This window comes from Piliocolobus tephrosceles, chromosome 3, assembly GCF_002776525.5.
Source record: "Piliocolobus tephrosceles isolate RC106 chromosome 3, ASM277652v3, whole genome shotgun sequence".
Classification (NCBI taxonomy): Eukaryota; Metazoa; Chordata; class Mammalia; order Primates; family Cercopithecidae; genus Piliocolobus; species Piliocolobus tephrosceles.
The window spans coordinates 50,427,148-50,443,478 of NC_045436.1; the positions used below are offsets into that span (position 1 = coordinate 50,427,148).

Here is a 16,331-nt window from a genome sequence, read left to right on the forward strand (position 1 = left end):
GTAGATTTAAGATTGATGTTATCTTAACTAGATATTCTCAAATAATCAACATTGAGATTTTAATTTAGTGTTTTAACATACTCATATTGTTTAAAGGAGTTAGTATGTAAGGCTTGAGGATAATTGTCTGACAATGATATCTAACAGGTGTTCGACACACAGGAGGCAGATCAGAGATTCCCTGCACCTTGTCTTACTCCATCTTCTCCTTATTGATCCTTTTATGGATACTTGGTTACTTAAAAAAAAAAACCACACACACACACACACCATTTTATTCTTTATTTTACAAAGTCTTGTCTTCTCTTGCTTTCATGGATATTTTTTAAAAAGCCAGACACACCTTTAGTCCCAGCTGCTCAGGAGGTGAGAGGATTGCGTGAGCCCAGGAGTTTGAGGCCAACCTGGGCAACATAGCAAGACCCTATGTCAAAAAACCTAAATAAACAGTGATATATATATATATGTGTCATACTGTATATATTATATATATCACTTATATACTATATACAATATATGATACATAGTATGATATATAATATACTATATATTATATATCATTTATTATATATCATGCTATTTTTACCTTAATACCTTCTGCTTTGAAACACTAAGATTGCTGATAGAGACTTCTGATTAGCATAAACTCACCAGTGGGTAAAGAGCATTTCCACTTACTATTTGACTTCTGCTGAAATTTCTGCTCCCCTCATCCCAATAGCACATTTTCAACATCATGAGGACATGGGCAGTAAGTGAGTCTTTTTCTGTTGAAATCAAGGGTAAAATTGGAAAGAAATAACATTGTAAGTAATTGAGTACTCATCTAATTCTCCTTTCTTCTCTAACTCTTCACATTTTAGAGTAAAATAAAGGTAAAAATAAAGGTGCATTTGAAATAATGGTATTTCCTTTTATTCATTAAATACAGTGTTTCAGATTGCCACAGTGTGTACCATTCTGTGGTCATTATTGTAAGGGAGATGAGAATAAGACAGTGTCTTCCCACTTGCAGTACATATAGATTATATGCATCTCAAGAGAGGTATACATGAGATAATTTAGGAGGAAGAATTACTTCCTGATGTAATCATTTAAAAACAAAAGGCATACATAGAAATAGCCTTATTTACCCACTGCCTGCTACATAGCACTTGGCTGGTTGCATCTAATGAGAGCTGTCACAAAATAGTTAAGAAATGTTTGTTTAGATTTAATGCTGGGCACGATGGCTCATGCCTGTAATCCCAGCACTTTGGGGGTCTCAGGTGGGCAGATCACTTGAGGTCAGGAGTTTAAGACCAGCCTGGTCAACATGATGAAACCCTGTCTCTACTAAAAATGCAAAAATTAGCCGACCGTGGTGTTGCATGCCTATAGTCCTAGCTATTCAGGAGGCTGAGGCAGAAGAATCGCTTGAACCTGAGAGGTAGAGGTTGTAGTGAGCTGAGATTACACCAGTGTACTGCAGCCTGGGTGACAGAGTAAGACTCTGTTTCAAAACAAACAAACAAACAAAAAAACAACCCACACACATTTAAAGGAAGATGGAAAAGACCATGAAAAACGGGGGCCATGTAGGGAGCCAGGATGTGATATTCTATAAACTAGGAATGCCAATTTAATACAATTCTATTTATTTCTGTGAAAGCTCTTAATGACCATTTAAAAATTACATGCCTGGTGTGGTGGCTCACGCCTGTAATTCCAGCACTTTGGGAGGCTGAGGCAGGAGGATTGTTTGAGCTCAGGAGTTTAAGACCAGCCTGAGCAACATAGTGAGACTTCATCTCAAGGAATTAAAAAAAATTAGCCAGGTATGGTGGCACATGCTTGTAGTCCTAGCTACTCGGGAGGCTGAGGCAGGAGGATCGCTTAAGCCTGGGAGGCTACAGTGAGCCATAATCGTGCCACTGCATTCCAGCCTGGGTGACAGAGTGAGACCCTGTCTCAAAGAAAAAAAAAAAAAAATAACATGTAACCATTCTGTCTGTACTTATTACCGTAAGGGAGACAATGAAGAGTAAGAGCCTCATTATTTATATTTTTGTGGTTAAGTACATTTGGGATATGCAAACTTAGATAGGTTATTTTTTAATAGCAGTCCCTCTTTTTTTTTTTGAGATCCTTTAATATACTAATGTATATTGTGTCTTGCTATCTTCCAAGAGAAGATAGCATATGGTGTTCTAAAAGTTAATATGAATATAGAACCCATTTTCCTACGGAGGAAATTTATCAAGGAACATGACTTTGGACGTGCCACTTTATGAGAAAATAAATTAAACCTTTTTGCACTAACTTGTCTACTAAATTGGGCTTTTCTGCTAGAATTTAGGAGATGCTGAAGATGTTAGTTTTATTACTGTCGGATTCATATGTATAAATATTATTTAAATTGAGTAATTAAGCTATATTCTAACAGAGACCAGTGAACTTTCTGTTTTATTTTTTGTTACAAACAGACTTCTTGATTAGAATTACCAGAATTCTAAAGTATATCTGTGCATTTTGAAATACAGATGTTCAAATGCTTTAATTAGCTCTTTATATAATTAATTATATAGATTAATATAATTAATCTAATGTTTGCTAATGAAGAATAGAGTGACATCAGAAATCTCAGATGTAGAACAATCACCAAATCAGTAATAATATATTTGATCGTGTCTGTAATCCCAGCACTTTGGGAGGCTGAGGCGGGCAGATTGCCTGAGCTCAGGAGTTCAAGACCAGCCTGGGCAACATGGTAAAAGCCGTCTCTACAAAAAAATATAAAGATTAGCCGGGCGTGGTGGTGCATGCGTTAGTCCCAGCTACTTAAGGGGCTGAGGCGGGAGGATTGCTTGAACCCAGGCTGTAGTGAGCCATGTTCGCACCACTGCACTCCAGTCTGGGTGACAGAGTGAGACTCCATCTCTTAAAAAGAAAAGTGTGTGTGTGTGTGTGTGTGTATTTGATTTTAAAATACAGCATACTTAAGTATTTCCAATTTATTTCTTGAGTCTGCCTCTCACCTGGCAGTGTTCATCCATCTGTGCTCAGGATTGAATGTAGCTCATTCAGGCTTAATCCTCTTTCATGTAGAAAAGTATATAGCCCTTACTTTTTCTATTCATTGTGGATGCTAGTCTATCTGAGAGAGCCTTATGGCAAAAATGAGGAGGAACAAAAGGGAAGGACCCAAACCTTTGTTAGACATAAAAAATAACTTGGAAGTTTTTTTACCCTTGTAATGTATCTGCATGTGGAAGTGGGGAAATTGAAACACTTATGCTTACATTCTGGTGAATTAACTGATCCAGAGCAGTAGAGAGTGTTTGATATTTTTTACTTTTCCTCATTTGAGTTCAAAGGGCTTTGCAAATTATCAGATCTTCTGCAATAAGTTGCTAAAGCTGTTTCTCCCAATCCTATAGAACAGAAAACAAATTAAGTTTTTACTAGGATTTGTTTCTATTGCTATACTAATATAAAAGGTTGGCAAGGCCATGTATGGTGGCTCATGCCTGTAATCCCAGCACTTTGGGAGGCCAAGGCGGACGGATCACGACGTCAGGAGATCGAGACCATCTGGCTAATACGGTGAAACCCCGTCTCTACTAAAAATACAAAAAATTGGCTGGACGTGGTAGCGGGCGCCTGTAGTCCCAGCTACTTGGGAGACTGAGGCAGGAGAATTGCTTGAACCTGGGAGGCAGAGGTTGCAGTGAGCCGAGATCGTGCCACTGCACTCTAGCCTGGGCGACAGAGCAAGATTCCATCTCAAAAAAAAGAGAAAAAAAAAAAAGATTGGCAAATCAAGGCTCTGCCAATGTATATGGCAATCGAGGCTCTGACAATGTATATGACAGAGATTACTACTTACTGCTGTAATCTAAAATACAGAAGTGTTTTTAATACTCCTTTTAGAAGCAGCTTTTCATACAGAGTATATTTATCTACAAATTAGTGTCCATTTAAATGAATAACGTGTAATCAGAAAGTCTGCTAATCGTGCCTCTCATATTTTTCTTGTTTTCAATGTATGGTTTCAATATCTTATTTTTTCAGTTGGCCGTAAACCAAAGACCCAGCAATCACCAATTTCCAATGGGTCTCCTGAGTTAGGTATAAAGAAGAAACCGAGAGAAGGAAAAGGTAATGTGGGGAGGGTTGCTTTGGAAGTGAGATGATTTTTTTTCAGTTAGGTGACATTTTTGCATTTGTAAGAAAATTATTTCTAGTACATGCACATATAAGAATACTGTCGTTGGTAATAGTTCTTAATAAGGGATGTATCAGCATCATGGGGGGAGCTGTTTCAAAATACCTTTACCTAGTTCCTACACCACAGAGATTCTGTAGCCATAGTTGTATCATGGGGGATATAGGGACTTTTGGAAAAAGTCCTAAGGATGTCTGATACATATTCTCCTTAAGAACCATTTGACTTAGGGGTTATGTGTATGTATAATAGCACCCATCCTTATATATAGCTACCCATAATTCAAAGGGGTTTACAACTAAGCCTTGTTTCTAATAGATAATTTCTTTCTTTTATTATTTTTGTGAGACAGTGTCTTGCTCAGTTGCCCAGGCTGGTGTGTGGTGGTGTGATCATGGCTTACTGCAGCCTTGACCTCCTGGGCTTAAGCAATCTTCCTGCCTCGCCTTCTGAGTTGCTGGGACCACTTTTTTTTTTTTTTTTTTTTTTTTTTTTTTTTAGTTTTTTTTTTTTTTTTTTTTTAGTTTTTTGTAGAGATGAGGTCTTACTATGTCACCCAGGCAGGTCTTAAACTCCTAGGCTCAAGTGATCCTTCCGCCTCAGCCTCTGAAAGTGCTGGGACTACAGGCATGAGCCACTGCACCTAGCCTGATACATAACTTCTTAACTGTTTAGAAGCAATGCAAGAATTCAAGGCAAGCTAAATTTTAATTTTCCAGTCAACAAATTTCAGTCACATCAGTCACAATTCAGAACAAAACCATGTTTTTGCTTATTTATTGACTGACTTTTACAGACAGGGCTGGAATGCAGTGGCATGACCGTAGCTTACTGCAGCCTTGTACTACTCTGCTTATAGCCTCCCAAGTAGCTGGGACTACATGCACACACCACCGCACCCAGCTGATTTTTTTTGTTTGCTTTTTTAAGAGATGGGGTCTCATGCTTTGTTGCCCAGGCACGTCTCGAACTTCTGGCTTTAAGAGATCCTCCGGCTTCACACTCCCAGAGTGCTGAGATTATAAGCATGAGCCACTGCCCCTTGCCTATTTTTGCTTTAGAATTCGTGTATCCTGATTAAAGATAAAAACAGCACCAAACCTCCCCCATTCTGTGCTTTCTTAATTTGTCGAGTAAGATGATTTCAAGTAACATTTCTTTTTAATATTATTTTTATTACTTTTTTATTATCTTTTTTAAAATTTTATTTTAAAATCTTCTGTAGAAACAGGATGTCCCTATTTTGCCCTGGCCTCAAGTGATCCTCCCATATTGGCCTCCCAAAATGTTGGGATTATAGGCATGAGCCACCATACCTGGCCTTTAATTTTCTTGTCACTCAGATTCTGACAGATAAAGTATCATTTCAGTAGTGGTTTTAGATGTATTCTGTCTGCCAGTCTGATAACCAAAAATTTATCACTTTCATGAATAAGTGTTTTCAGACCAATATTCAATAGTTGGATAAATTTTACATTAATATATTTAAATTTATTCTGTCCTTATTAGGTGGTTTGAGTTAATAATTTTAAATAATTAAAACAGAAATTAAGTATAGTTTAAAAAAAAAAATTGTCTCCAGTAAGCCTTCCAAGAAATTTGGTATTTTGATAGGCCAAAAAAAAAAAAAAAAAGTGACATTGAACACTTATTCAGGAACTGGTGACCCAATTTGGGAGAGGCTTAGGATACTTTTCTTATTTCCTTGTTTGTTTTTGGTTGTTGTACACTTCTAACATCTTAGGTTTCCTCTTTTAATTTATATTGAAAACTTTAAAAGGTAACATAGCAGTAAATATTAGAAAACTGAACTATAAATATACAGTTACTACTGTTGTCTTTTAAATAATTCTTATCCTCAGTGGTATCACTTATACTCGAACATCTTTTGCTTAACGCTGGAGAAAAACTCTGTGACCAGTTTTTACCAATTTAAATCATATCTCATTACAATTTCAGTCTTGTATTAAATTTGAGGCAGTGTGTTATAATGTAATTAATTAAAGCTATTACAGTCAAACCTATATTCAAAATCCAGCCAGTGTTTTTTCTTCTGTAAAATTGTGATAATAATATTTGTCATAGGCAAATTCCTTGTTACCTGGTAAAGAAAGCTTCTCTTTCTGAATCCTGTTTTCCCTAAAATCAGAAATAGAATTTTTAATAATTTTTTTCTTTAGAGACAGGGTCTCACTCTTGTCACCCAGGCTGGAATATAGTGACATGATCGATCATGACTCACTGCAGCCTCAACCTCTCAGGCTAAAGTATTCTTCTGCCTCAGCCTTCCAAGTAGCTAGGACCACAGGCACATACCACCATGTCTGGCTAATTTAAAAATTTTTTGTAGAGACGAGTCACCCTATGTTGCCTAGGCTATTCTCATACTCCTAGGCTCAAGTGATCCTTCAGCCTTGGCCTCCTTAGAATTGTTCATTTTAACTTGGGGATGGCAACATGGGTGCAGTGAGTATTTAAAGATAATCTGAGGGCTTTTGATGAGTTTAATTCAAAACATGGAAACATTCAGATATCTTATGTGCAAGGCATTGTCTATGTTACACAAAAATTTCTTCCAGAATAAAATTTTTACTCACACTTACTACTATGTGAACAAAATAAAAATGCCCCAGCTACACATTTTTATGTAACTGAAGTTTATACATGGTTTGTTTTAATAGTTTTTAGGTAGTGATGCTGATGTAATAGAGTCCTAGAGATACAAATGTAACATTGTGAAGTTGAAAGTCAGCTTTTTTTTTTGAGATGGATTTTAGCTCTTGTTGCCCAGCCTGGAGTGCAATGGCGCGATCTCAGTTCACCGCAACCTCTGCCGCCTGGGGTCAAGTGATGCTCCTGCCTCAGCCTCCCAAGTAGCTGGGGTTACAGGCATGTGGCACCACGCCCGGCTAATTTTTATATTTTTAGTAGAGATGGGGTTTCTCCATGTTGGTCAGGCTGGTCTCAAACTCCCGACCTCAGGTGATCCGCCCGCCTTGGCCTCCCAAAGTGCTGAATTACAGGTGTGAGCCACCACGCCTGGCCAAAGGTCAGCTTTTTTAGGTCAACAGATGCATAATGGGCTCAACTCTGCGTTATTAATGAATTTACTGGATTTTCAGGGAAAGCCACAGTGAAAGTGAAATGCTAGAGAAAAAACATCAGTATTTTGATTGAAGGTGTTGGGGTAGTGGTGGCCGTTTCAGGACTCTTTTCTTTTTTTCTTGAGACGGAGTCTCGTTCTGTTGCTCAGGCTGGAGTGCAGTGGTGTGATCTCTGCTCACTGCAACATCCGCCTCCCAGGTTCAAGTGATTTTCCTGCCTTTGCCTCACAAGTAGTTGGGATTACAGGCACCTGCCATCATGTCTGGCTAATTTTTATATTTTTGTAGAGATAGGGTTTCACCATGTTGGCCAGGCTGGTCATGAACTCCTGACCTCAGGTGATCTGCCCACCTTGGCCTCCCAAAGTGCTGGGATTACAGGCGTGAGCCACCATGCCCAGGCTTCTGTTCTTCTATTAATAAGAATTTGGCATCTAGAGGTTATGAAGGGAATAAAATAAAAACAACCTGAAAAGCCTCTTCTCATGACCGCTGCCCACTACTCTCCACTCCTTAATAAGGGAAAAAAGAGTGTGATACTTTCTTCCTTTTGGGATTAATTTTTTAATTTTACTTACCCAGATTCCTTTTCGTTCTTTTATGTACATCCTAGCCATCTTCCAAGACTTCATGATGGCCTCTCAGTCCACTTTATTTTCACTCCTGGAATCCCACAGACATTATTTTCTATGATTATTTGGGATATAGTTAATTATGCATTGCTTTGTGATAGACCTTATATTGTTTCAAATTGTTATTTATTTCTTGCATTGTTGTTTAACTTGTCATCTGCTTTCTTTTCCCTTCTCAACTAAATTATAAATTCCTTGAGGCAGGGACCAAGTTTTAAATTCATCTCCTTAAGCATGATATGTGATGAATAAGCATTTTCTTCTGCAGAAATATTCTAATATTTCCTCATTTTAAAATTTTTCTAGCAGTGTGATCCAGAGCTAATGTTATAGTTAACATTTGATGAATACTTGACTAGTTTTAAGGAATTACCATATTTTTCCATTTTAGGACCTCAGATTTTAAGATACAAGTATAGACAATGAAATCCTTTAAATATTATCTTCCATCTACTGGGTGTAATCAGTAGAAAGCGATTAGAAATTTTTTTTTCAATCTGTTTTTAGAGGCAGTAATGTTTTTTTTTTTTTTTTTCTTTTTCCTGAGACAGGGTTTCACTCTGTCACCCAGGCTGGAGTACAGTGGTATGATCTCGGCTCACTGTGACCTCTGCTTCCTGGGTCCAAGCGATTCTCGTGTCTCAGCCTCCCAAGTAACTGGGATTACAGGTGCACGCCACCATGCTCAGCTAATTTTTATACTTTTAATAGAGATGGGGTTTCACCATGTTGGCCAGGCTGGTCTCGAACTCCTGACCTCAGGTGATACGCCCGCCTCCCAGCCTCCCAAAGTGCTGGGATTACAGGCGTGAGCCACCACACCCAGCCAACAGTAATGTTCTTTGCTATCAAGTCTTAATTGACTGGTAGTACAGAGGAAAATGATAAGAAAATGCTTAAAGGGTTGAGGGTAGTTTGCACTTATAATATATATACCTCCGAGTTCATGCCTGTAGGTGAATCAAAGAAAAGTAAGTTTCTTACAAAAAGATCCTAGGTCTGATGCCTAAAAGTTTTACACATTTCATTGCATTTTGCTTGCCTATCCAACAAAATTACTAAGTACCTTTTGATGAATTTTGATCATGGAATTTAGGCTTATCATATGATAAAGGTGTAAACAAATTTATTTTATTTAGAGTTTAAATCTGTATAAACTAATAAATTTGATTCTGTTTAATTCAGGTTAACTTTGCCTAAGCAATTATGCCTTTGCCTTTACTGAACTCAAAATCGAGGATAGGGTGATATGTAATAGTACAGATGCCAAAATCTGTATTTTAGCATCGTAACTGTAAGCATACGTAGGGGATACCATTTTTTAAAAGTGGAAACAGGCTGGACACAGTGGCTCACACCTGTAATCCCAGAATTTGGGGAGCCTAGGCGGGCGGATCACCTGAGGTCAGAAGTTCAAGACCAGCCTGGCAAACATGGTGAAACCCTGTCTCTACTAAAAATACAAAAATTAGCCCAGTGTGGTGGAATGTGTCTGTAATCCCAGCTACTCGGGAGGCTGAGGCAGGAGAATCGCTTGAACCTGGGAGGTGGAGGTTGCAGCAAGCCAACATTGTGCCACTGCACTCCAGCCTAGATGACAGAGCAAGTCTCCGTCTCCAAAAAAAAAAAAAAAAAAATGTAGAAACAAGTATATTCAGGATTTTTAAGTTACGATGAAGGACACTTTATTTGCTTTTAATTATGTATTTAATTATGTTAATGAATTTGTAATCAATGTCTGTCATTGTTTTTAAAGGAAACACAACCTATTTGTGGGAGTTTCTTTTAGATCTACTTCAAGATAAAAATACTTGTCCCAGGTATATTAAATGGACTCAGAGAGAAAAAGGCATATTCAAGCTGGTGGATTCAAAGGCTGTCTCTAAGCTTTGGGGAAAGCATAAGAACAAACCAGACATGAACTATGAAACCATGGGACGAGCTTTGAGGTAAAAATGCAAATGAGCTAGTATTCACACAAAATTTATGTATTTCTTTATATTGTCTATTAGCTGTTTAAAGAGAAGCTGAAAATCCTTTACAACTTTTAACTTTGGGGGATATTCTAGAGGAGCATCTTAGATTTGGAACTAGATGGGGAGATAGGAGTTTGGTCTACATGCTTACAATTTTAACATAATTGGAAAATTCATTTTTGCAGAAAATGTGCTTTTGTACTTAGGACTGTTTCTTAATAGAAATTGTGAAGTTGTAGGCTTAAAAAAAATTAAGCCTAAACCGATTATGGTTCCTAAAGTTAATTTGTATTTTAGTTTTTAGAAGTTTGTTATAAATGGATTTATATTGATAGGAAAATTTAAGTTTTGTCAGTTTGGCCGGGCATGGTGGCTCATGCCTATAATCCCAGCACTTTGGGAGGCTGAGGCGGGTGGATCACTTGAGGTCAGGAATTCAAGACCAGCCTGGCCAACGTGGGGAAACCCCATCTCTACTAAAAATACAAAAATTAGCCGGGTGTGGTGGTGCTCACCTGTAATCCCAGCTATTCAGGAGGCTGAGGTAAGAGAATCGCTTGAACCCAGGAAGCAGAGGTTGCAGTGAGTCAAGATTGTCCCATTGCACTCCAGCCTGGGCGACAGAATGAGACTCCGTCTCAAAAAAAAAAAAAAAAAAAAAAAGAATTATCAGTTTGATAAACCCACAAAATTCTTTCATTGGAAAGTACATAGCTTCTTCTAATTAAAGGTGTTTTTAAGTGAACACGTGGTTTATGTGACAGTATTCGCAAATCTCTACTAAGTTTAAGTGTGGCTTAGATAATTTTTCCAGTAATATCAGTTTGTTTTTATAACCTGTGTAAATCAGAAAAGAATTTCTACCAGTGTCAGTATAGTAAAATACTCAATGGTAAGGTAAATTATTTCTTTTAAGAAAAAGAATGAACTTTCAGCTACTTTATAGATCTTAAGTTTGTAGGACGTTGGCGCCAGGTTCCAACCTGATTCCTACTCTAAATTTGTAACCTTTTGAGCAGTCTAGGCAGTAAGAGTTTGTTTTTTTCTCATCTGTTATTAGGGATAAGGGAATGTTTCTGTTAGTATGCACTGTACATAGTCTTTTTGGTGGAGGTAGAGTAGGGTGGAGAAATAATATACTTGATTCATTTGGTACATTTTCCCCTTACAGATACTACTACCAAAGGGGAATTCTTGCAAAGGTTGAAGGACAGAGGCTTGTATATCAGTTCAAGGATATGCCCAAAAACATAGTGGTCATAGATGATGACAAAAGTGAAACCTGTAATGAAGATTTAGCAGGAGCTACTGATGAAAAATCATTAGAACGAGTGTCACTGTCTGCAGAAAGTCTCCTGAAAGCAGCATCGTCTGTTCGCAGTGGGAAAAATTCATCCCCTATAAACTGCTCCAGAGCAGAGAAGGGTGTTGCTAGAGTTGTGAATATCACTTCCCCTGGGCACGATGCTTCATCCAGGTCTCCTACTACTAATGCATCTGTGTCAGCAACAGCAGCTCCAAGGTAAGTGAGGCAAACCATTAGTTATAATGTATTTACTTTTTTAAAAAGTCTCCTTGGTGAAAGCGAAATGTCCCTTTGCTTAATATTAGTGTTCTAAGAACCCAGTGTTGTCAGGACTTTGAAAAGTGCTTGATATTTTAATTATATTTTTTATTGTTGTTAAAGTGGATGTCTTGCTGGGTTCAGTGACTCACACCTATAATCCTAGCACTTTGGGAGGCCAAGGCAGGAGGATTGCTTGAGGACAGGAGGTCAACACAAGCTTTGGCAACATAGACCTCCTCTCTATAAAATAAAAATAAAAAATTGCTGAGCATGGTGGCACATACCTGTAGTCCTAACTACTCAGGAAGCTAAGGCAGAAGAATCACTTGAGCTTAGGAGTTGGAGGTTGTAGTGAGCTAAGATTGCACCACTGTACTCCAGCCTAGGCGAGAGACCTTTTGGAGACCTTATCTCCAAAAAAAATTAAAAAAGTAGATGTCTTAAATTACCTGAATTGGTTTTTATGGTTTTATAGATGGAGCTTAGTGTAGGCTTTAGTTTTTAAAATATATTTGTGTCAGACATCAGGAATTGCCAGTACCTCTGTAAAATTTGGGAGCACTAGTTTTACACATTCTGGATTTGTATTCATCTTTTATTCAGGAGACCTATTTTCTCATTTGGCATTAAATATAATCAGCTTTTTTCTTTCTAATGTACTAGGACAGTTCGTGTGGCAATGCAGGTACCTGTTGTAATGACATCATTGGGTCAGAAAATTTCAACTGTGGCAGTTCAGTCAGTTAATGCAGGTGCACCATTAATAACCAGCACTAGTCCAACAACAGCGACCTCTCCAAAGGTAGTCATTCAGACAATCCCTACTGTGATGCCAGCTTCTACTGAAAATGGAGACAAAATCACCATGCAGCCTGCCAAAATTATTACCATCCCAGCTACACAGCTTGCACAGTGTCAACTGCAGACAAAGTCAAATCTGACTGGATCAGGAAGCATTAACATTGTTGGAACTCCATTGGCTGTGAGAGCACTTACCCCTGTTTCAATAGCTCATGGTACACCTGTAATGAGACTATCAATGCCTACTCAGCAGGCATCTGGCCAGACCCCTCCTCGAGTTATCAGTGCAGTCATAAAGGGGCCAGAGGTTAAATCGGAAGCAGTGGCAAAAAAGCAAGAACATGATGTGAAAACTTTGCAGCTAGTAGAAGAAAAACCGGCAGATGGAAATAAGACAGTGACCCACGTAGTGGTTGTCAGTGCGCCTTCAGCTATTGCCCTTCCTGTAACTATGAAAACAGAAGGACTAGTGACATGTGAGAAATAAAATAGCAGCTCCACCATGGACTTCAGGCTGTTAGTGGCAGTACTGACATAAACATTTGCAAGGGAAGTCATCAAGAAAAGTCAAAGAAGACTTTAAAAACATTTTTAATGCATATACGAAAACAATCAGACTTACTGGAAATAAATTACCTATCCCATGTTTCAGTGGGAAACGAACTACATATTGAGATGCTGACAGAAAACTGCCTCTTACAGTAGGAAACAACTGAACCCATCAATAAGAAAAAGGATTGAAAGGGACCAAGCAGCTCACTACGATATCAAGTTACACTAAGACTTGGAACACTAACATTCTGTAAGAGGTTATATAGTTTTCAGTGGGAGGGGTTGGGATGGGTGATCTTATTGTTACATATAGCAATTTTTGATGCATTTTATATGCATACCAGCAATTATTACTGTGTTCGCACAGTTCTCACTTAACTGGTGCTATGTGAAGACTCTGCTAATATAGGTATTTTAGAATGTGAATTGAAGAATGGATCCCAAAAACTTCAGAAAGAGGATAGCAAAAAAAGATCTAGTGCGATTTTTTATATATATATATATATATATATACACACACACATATATATATATATCATATAGCTTAAGCTGATTTAAAACAAAGGCCTTAGACTAATTTTCAGTTTTCTTTCTTGAAATAAGCTAATGGCTTGTTTGTGTAAAGCTTTTTTATTAAAAGAAAAATTTTAAAAATCTTGTACCTAGCACAGTATTGTTATAGAATTTACATGTAACATTTTATATGGTAGTTTAAGTCTGTCAGTTTCTTAATTGTGGACAGATTAACAGTTGGCTCTGGCCTTTTGCTGTAACATGCCTGTGTCACTCAGCCCTGGCATTTGTGCAGACATATCATTTTCAGTTCTGCTGTCACTTGGAAGTTCAGGCTCAGCATGAGTTTTTGTCAGGTAGCTCTAATACCTGGAGTTTTCTTTCTTTCTTTCTTTTTTTTTTTTTCAGTTGAAGTTTATGAGGGAAATACCAGTGTTCAGATTTGAACTATAATAGTTTGTATATTCAACATTTGAAGTATATTCTATTTTGTTGTACTCTTGTTTCAAAGTGTATTCAAGTAGGTTTTCTGAAATATAGAAATGAAATTTATCTTCTGTTTTGGTCTCTGGTGATATTTTTAACAATATTTAAAAGCCAGCATAGACGTGTTTTAGTTAAGAAGTGATAAAACATCTCTATTTCTCCTTCCCAACTACTGCATGAAGAAATTCTACTTCTGTTTTGTTCCATTATATTAATATTTGGCAAATACCTGCATGTTGCCAGTTTCTTTCTAGTTGTAATGATGAACTATAATGTTCTGCTTAACATAATGAATTTAGTATTTTAGTTGGCTGCACTTAAAGAATTTATATTTATAAAACACTTCAAACCATTTGTTTCACAATCAGACCTTTTGTGGATAAAAAGAACAATTACTCTTCTAGCCCTTTTACAGATTAGGAAGTTAAGGTATCTGAAGGATTACATAAACTATGTAATTTCACTACTATCTGTCACTACATATCTTAATGCTCTTTTCTACTACAAAGAAAAGGTGTCTATTTTTACATCTTTTAGAAATTTAGATGAAATCATACTTAATATTTTTGCCTTTTATTCGTGCATTTGATCACATACTACTTATGTCAGAGATTGTTTATAACAGTTCCCTTTGTAATCTGTTAAACTTTTCCATAAATGTGTTGATGATACTTTTATACAAAAGCTCAAAGAAAAACTACTTGATTCTTTTCCCATTTGGGAGTTACTCTCAAATTCTACCTCCTTTTAAAACATTTCCAAAATATTTCAGGTTTGAAAATTGATATTAAGTGCTTTGGCACTTAAGTGTATTATCTTGTTTATTGCACTGTGACTTCATTTGTTTAGTCATGTCTTCCATAATAGTCATTTAGAGCAACAATTATTTTATGCTATACCTACCCCTCTCCCCAAGTGCTTAAGCATATTAGACACTCGAGTCAGACATTTATTGATTTTGGGAACATTTGCTGAGAATGTAAGTCACATGCTTAAAGACTTTCCTTCGATGCTGGATTCTTAATCGGTTCTAACAGGGTTAAACCAGGGCTATTTAGCTACCTCTGCTACTCTACTGGAAATTTTTTTCTCTTTAATAATAAGCACATCTAAAGTCTAGACCTGGGGCCAGGTGCAGTGGCTCACGCCTGTAATCCCAGCACTTTGGGAGCCGAGGCGGGTGGATTGCTTGAGGCCAAGAGTTTGAGACCAGCCTTGCCAACATGGTGAAACCCCATCTCTACTAAAAATAGAAAAATTATCCAGGAGTGGTGGTGCATATCTGTAATCCCAGCTCCTCAGGAGTCTGAGGCACAAGAATCTCTTGAATCTGGGAGGTGGAGGTTGCAGTGAGCCAAGATGATGCCACTGCATTCCCTCCAGCCTGGGTGACAGCGAGATTCTGTCTCAAAGAAAAAAAAAGTCTAGACGTGGAAACATACATATTGACAGTATATACTGATCAGAATGTTGCAGATTGAAATTATTAATGATATGCCTCACCCCTGAAATTATCAATGATGTGCCTCACCCCCATCCTTCCTGCCCTTTTAATGTTTGGCTTTTAATCTCAGCCCTTTCAGACTATAAATCAACATAATTTATAGTTGCTTTTTTGTGTCCAGTCTATTAGAGGGAAAAAAGCCCACATAACCTTGGCTTGATGCTACTACATTTCCAGCCTTACTAGATCTTTAAATTATGATCAGTAGTCTATCAGTTTATTCTTTAGGTCACTTTCCAGCAACAATTCCAGCCTTCACTACCTTTCTCACCAGATAACCAGTATACCTCTATACAGGTCATGAGCTGTGAATTCCCTCCATTCCTGGACCCCTTGCTACAGATGATTTACTTACTTCAACATCCATCCTTACCACCTGTCTCAGGAAGGAGGTGCCCTTCCTCCTGTACTCAGCATCTCCCTTTCACACCTACTTGGTCTCCTTGCTCCAACAATTAATAGCCTATCATTCTGTGCCTTCTTTTTCTTCAAATAGCCTGCAGTCTGAATTCTTGCTTAGAAACAGTTCTCCGTGAGATCTCCAATAACAAGTTGTCAAATTAAACAGACACTTTGGTTCACTTAATCTCATGCCTACTTCTCAAAACTCATTTGGTTTCCCATGTTTACTTCCTGCCTAACCAACTTTATTTTTCTTTGTTCTTTCTGCCTATGGGCTTCTTTTCCTCATAGAATTGTTTTAAGGATTAAATGAGTTAATATATTAAGGATTTGTAACTAGTGTCTGGCACATAGAAAACACTCTTATTGGACGTTTACTATTATTACTTCACTAACATAATTGTTAGATTATCTCACCCATGCCTTTGGTTTTTACTACCAAATCAAAGCCTAGACTTTGATGCTGTCAACTTTTTTTTTTGTTTCCATTGGAATGCTTCATGGAATTGCGTGTCATCCTCGCACAGGGGCTGTGTTTCATCTCTGTATCGGTCTAGTATTAGGATATGTGCTGCTGAAGCAGGCAC

At 37.6% G+C, this 16,331-nt stretch overlaps 1 protein-coding gene and 1 non-coding gene across 17 annotated transcripts in view; one reads left to right on the top strand and one right to left on the bottom strand.

Moving 5' to 3' along the window:
• The window catches only part of ELF2 (E74 like ETS transcription factor 2), a 129,224-nt gene extending 115,315 nt beyond the window's left edge, over window positions 1-13,909 (top strand). For 10 of the 16 annotated variants that reach the window (XM_023226017.3, XM_023226019.3, XM_031935315.1 and 7 more), the window contains 4 exons: window positions 4,054-4,140; window positions 9,700-9,892; window positions 11,091-11,441; window positions 12,150-13,909. In XM_023226017.3, coding sequence (XP_023081785.1) covers window positions 4,054-4,140; window positions 9,700-9,892; window positions 11,091-11,441; window positions 12,150-12,774 — 1,256 coding nt within the window. In that variant the 3' untranslated portion in view covers window positions 12,775-13,909. The remainder of the gene's footprint in view (window positions 1-4,053; window positions 4,141-9,699; window positions 9,893-11,090; window positions 11,442-12,149) is intronic. The other 6 variants (XM_031935314.1, XM_023226020.3, XM_031935316.1 and 3 more) reach the window with 1 other exon arrangement.
• Window positions 13,910-16,226: 2,317 nt separating this feature from the next.
• Window positions 16,227-16,331, bottom strand: LOC111551956. The gene has a single exon (XR_002734515.1). It is a non-coding gene; the product is annotated as a U6 spliceosomal RNA (small nuclear RNA).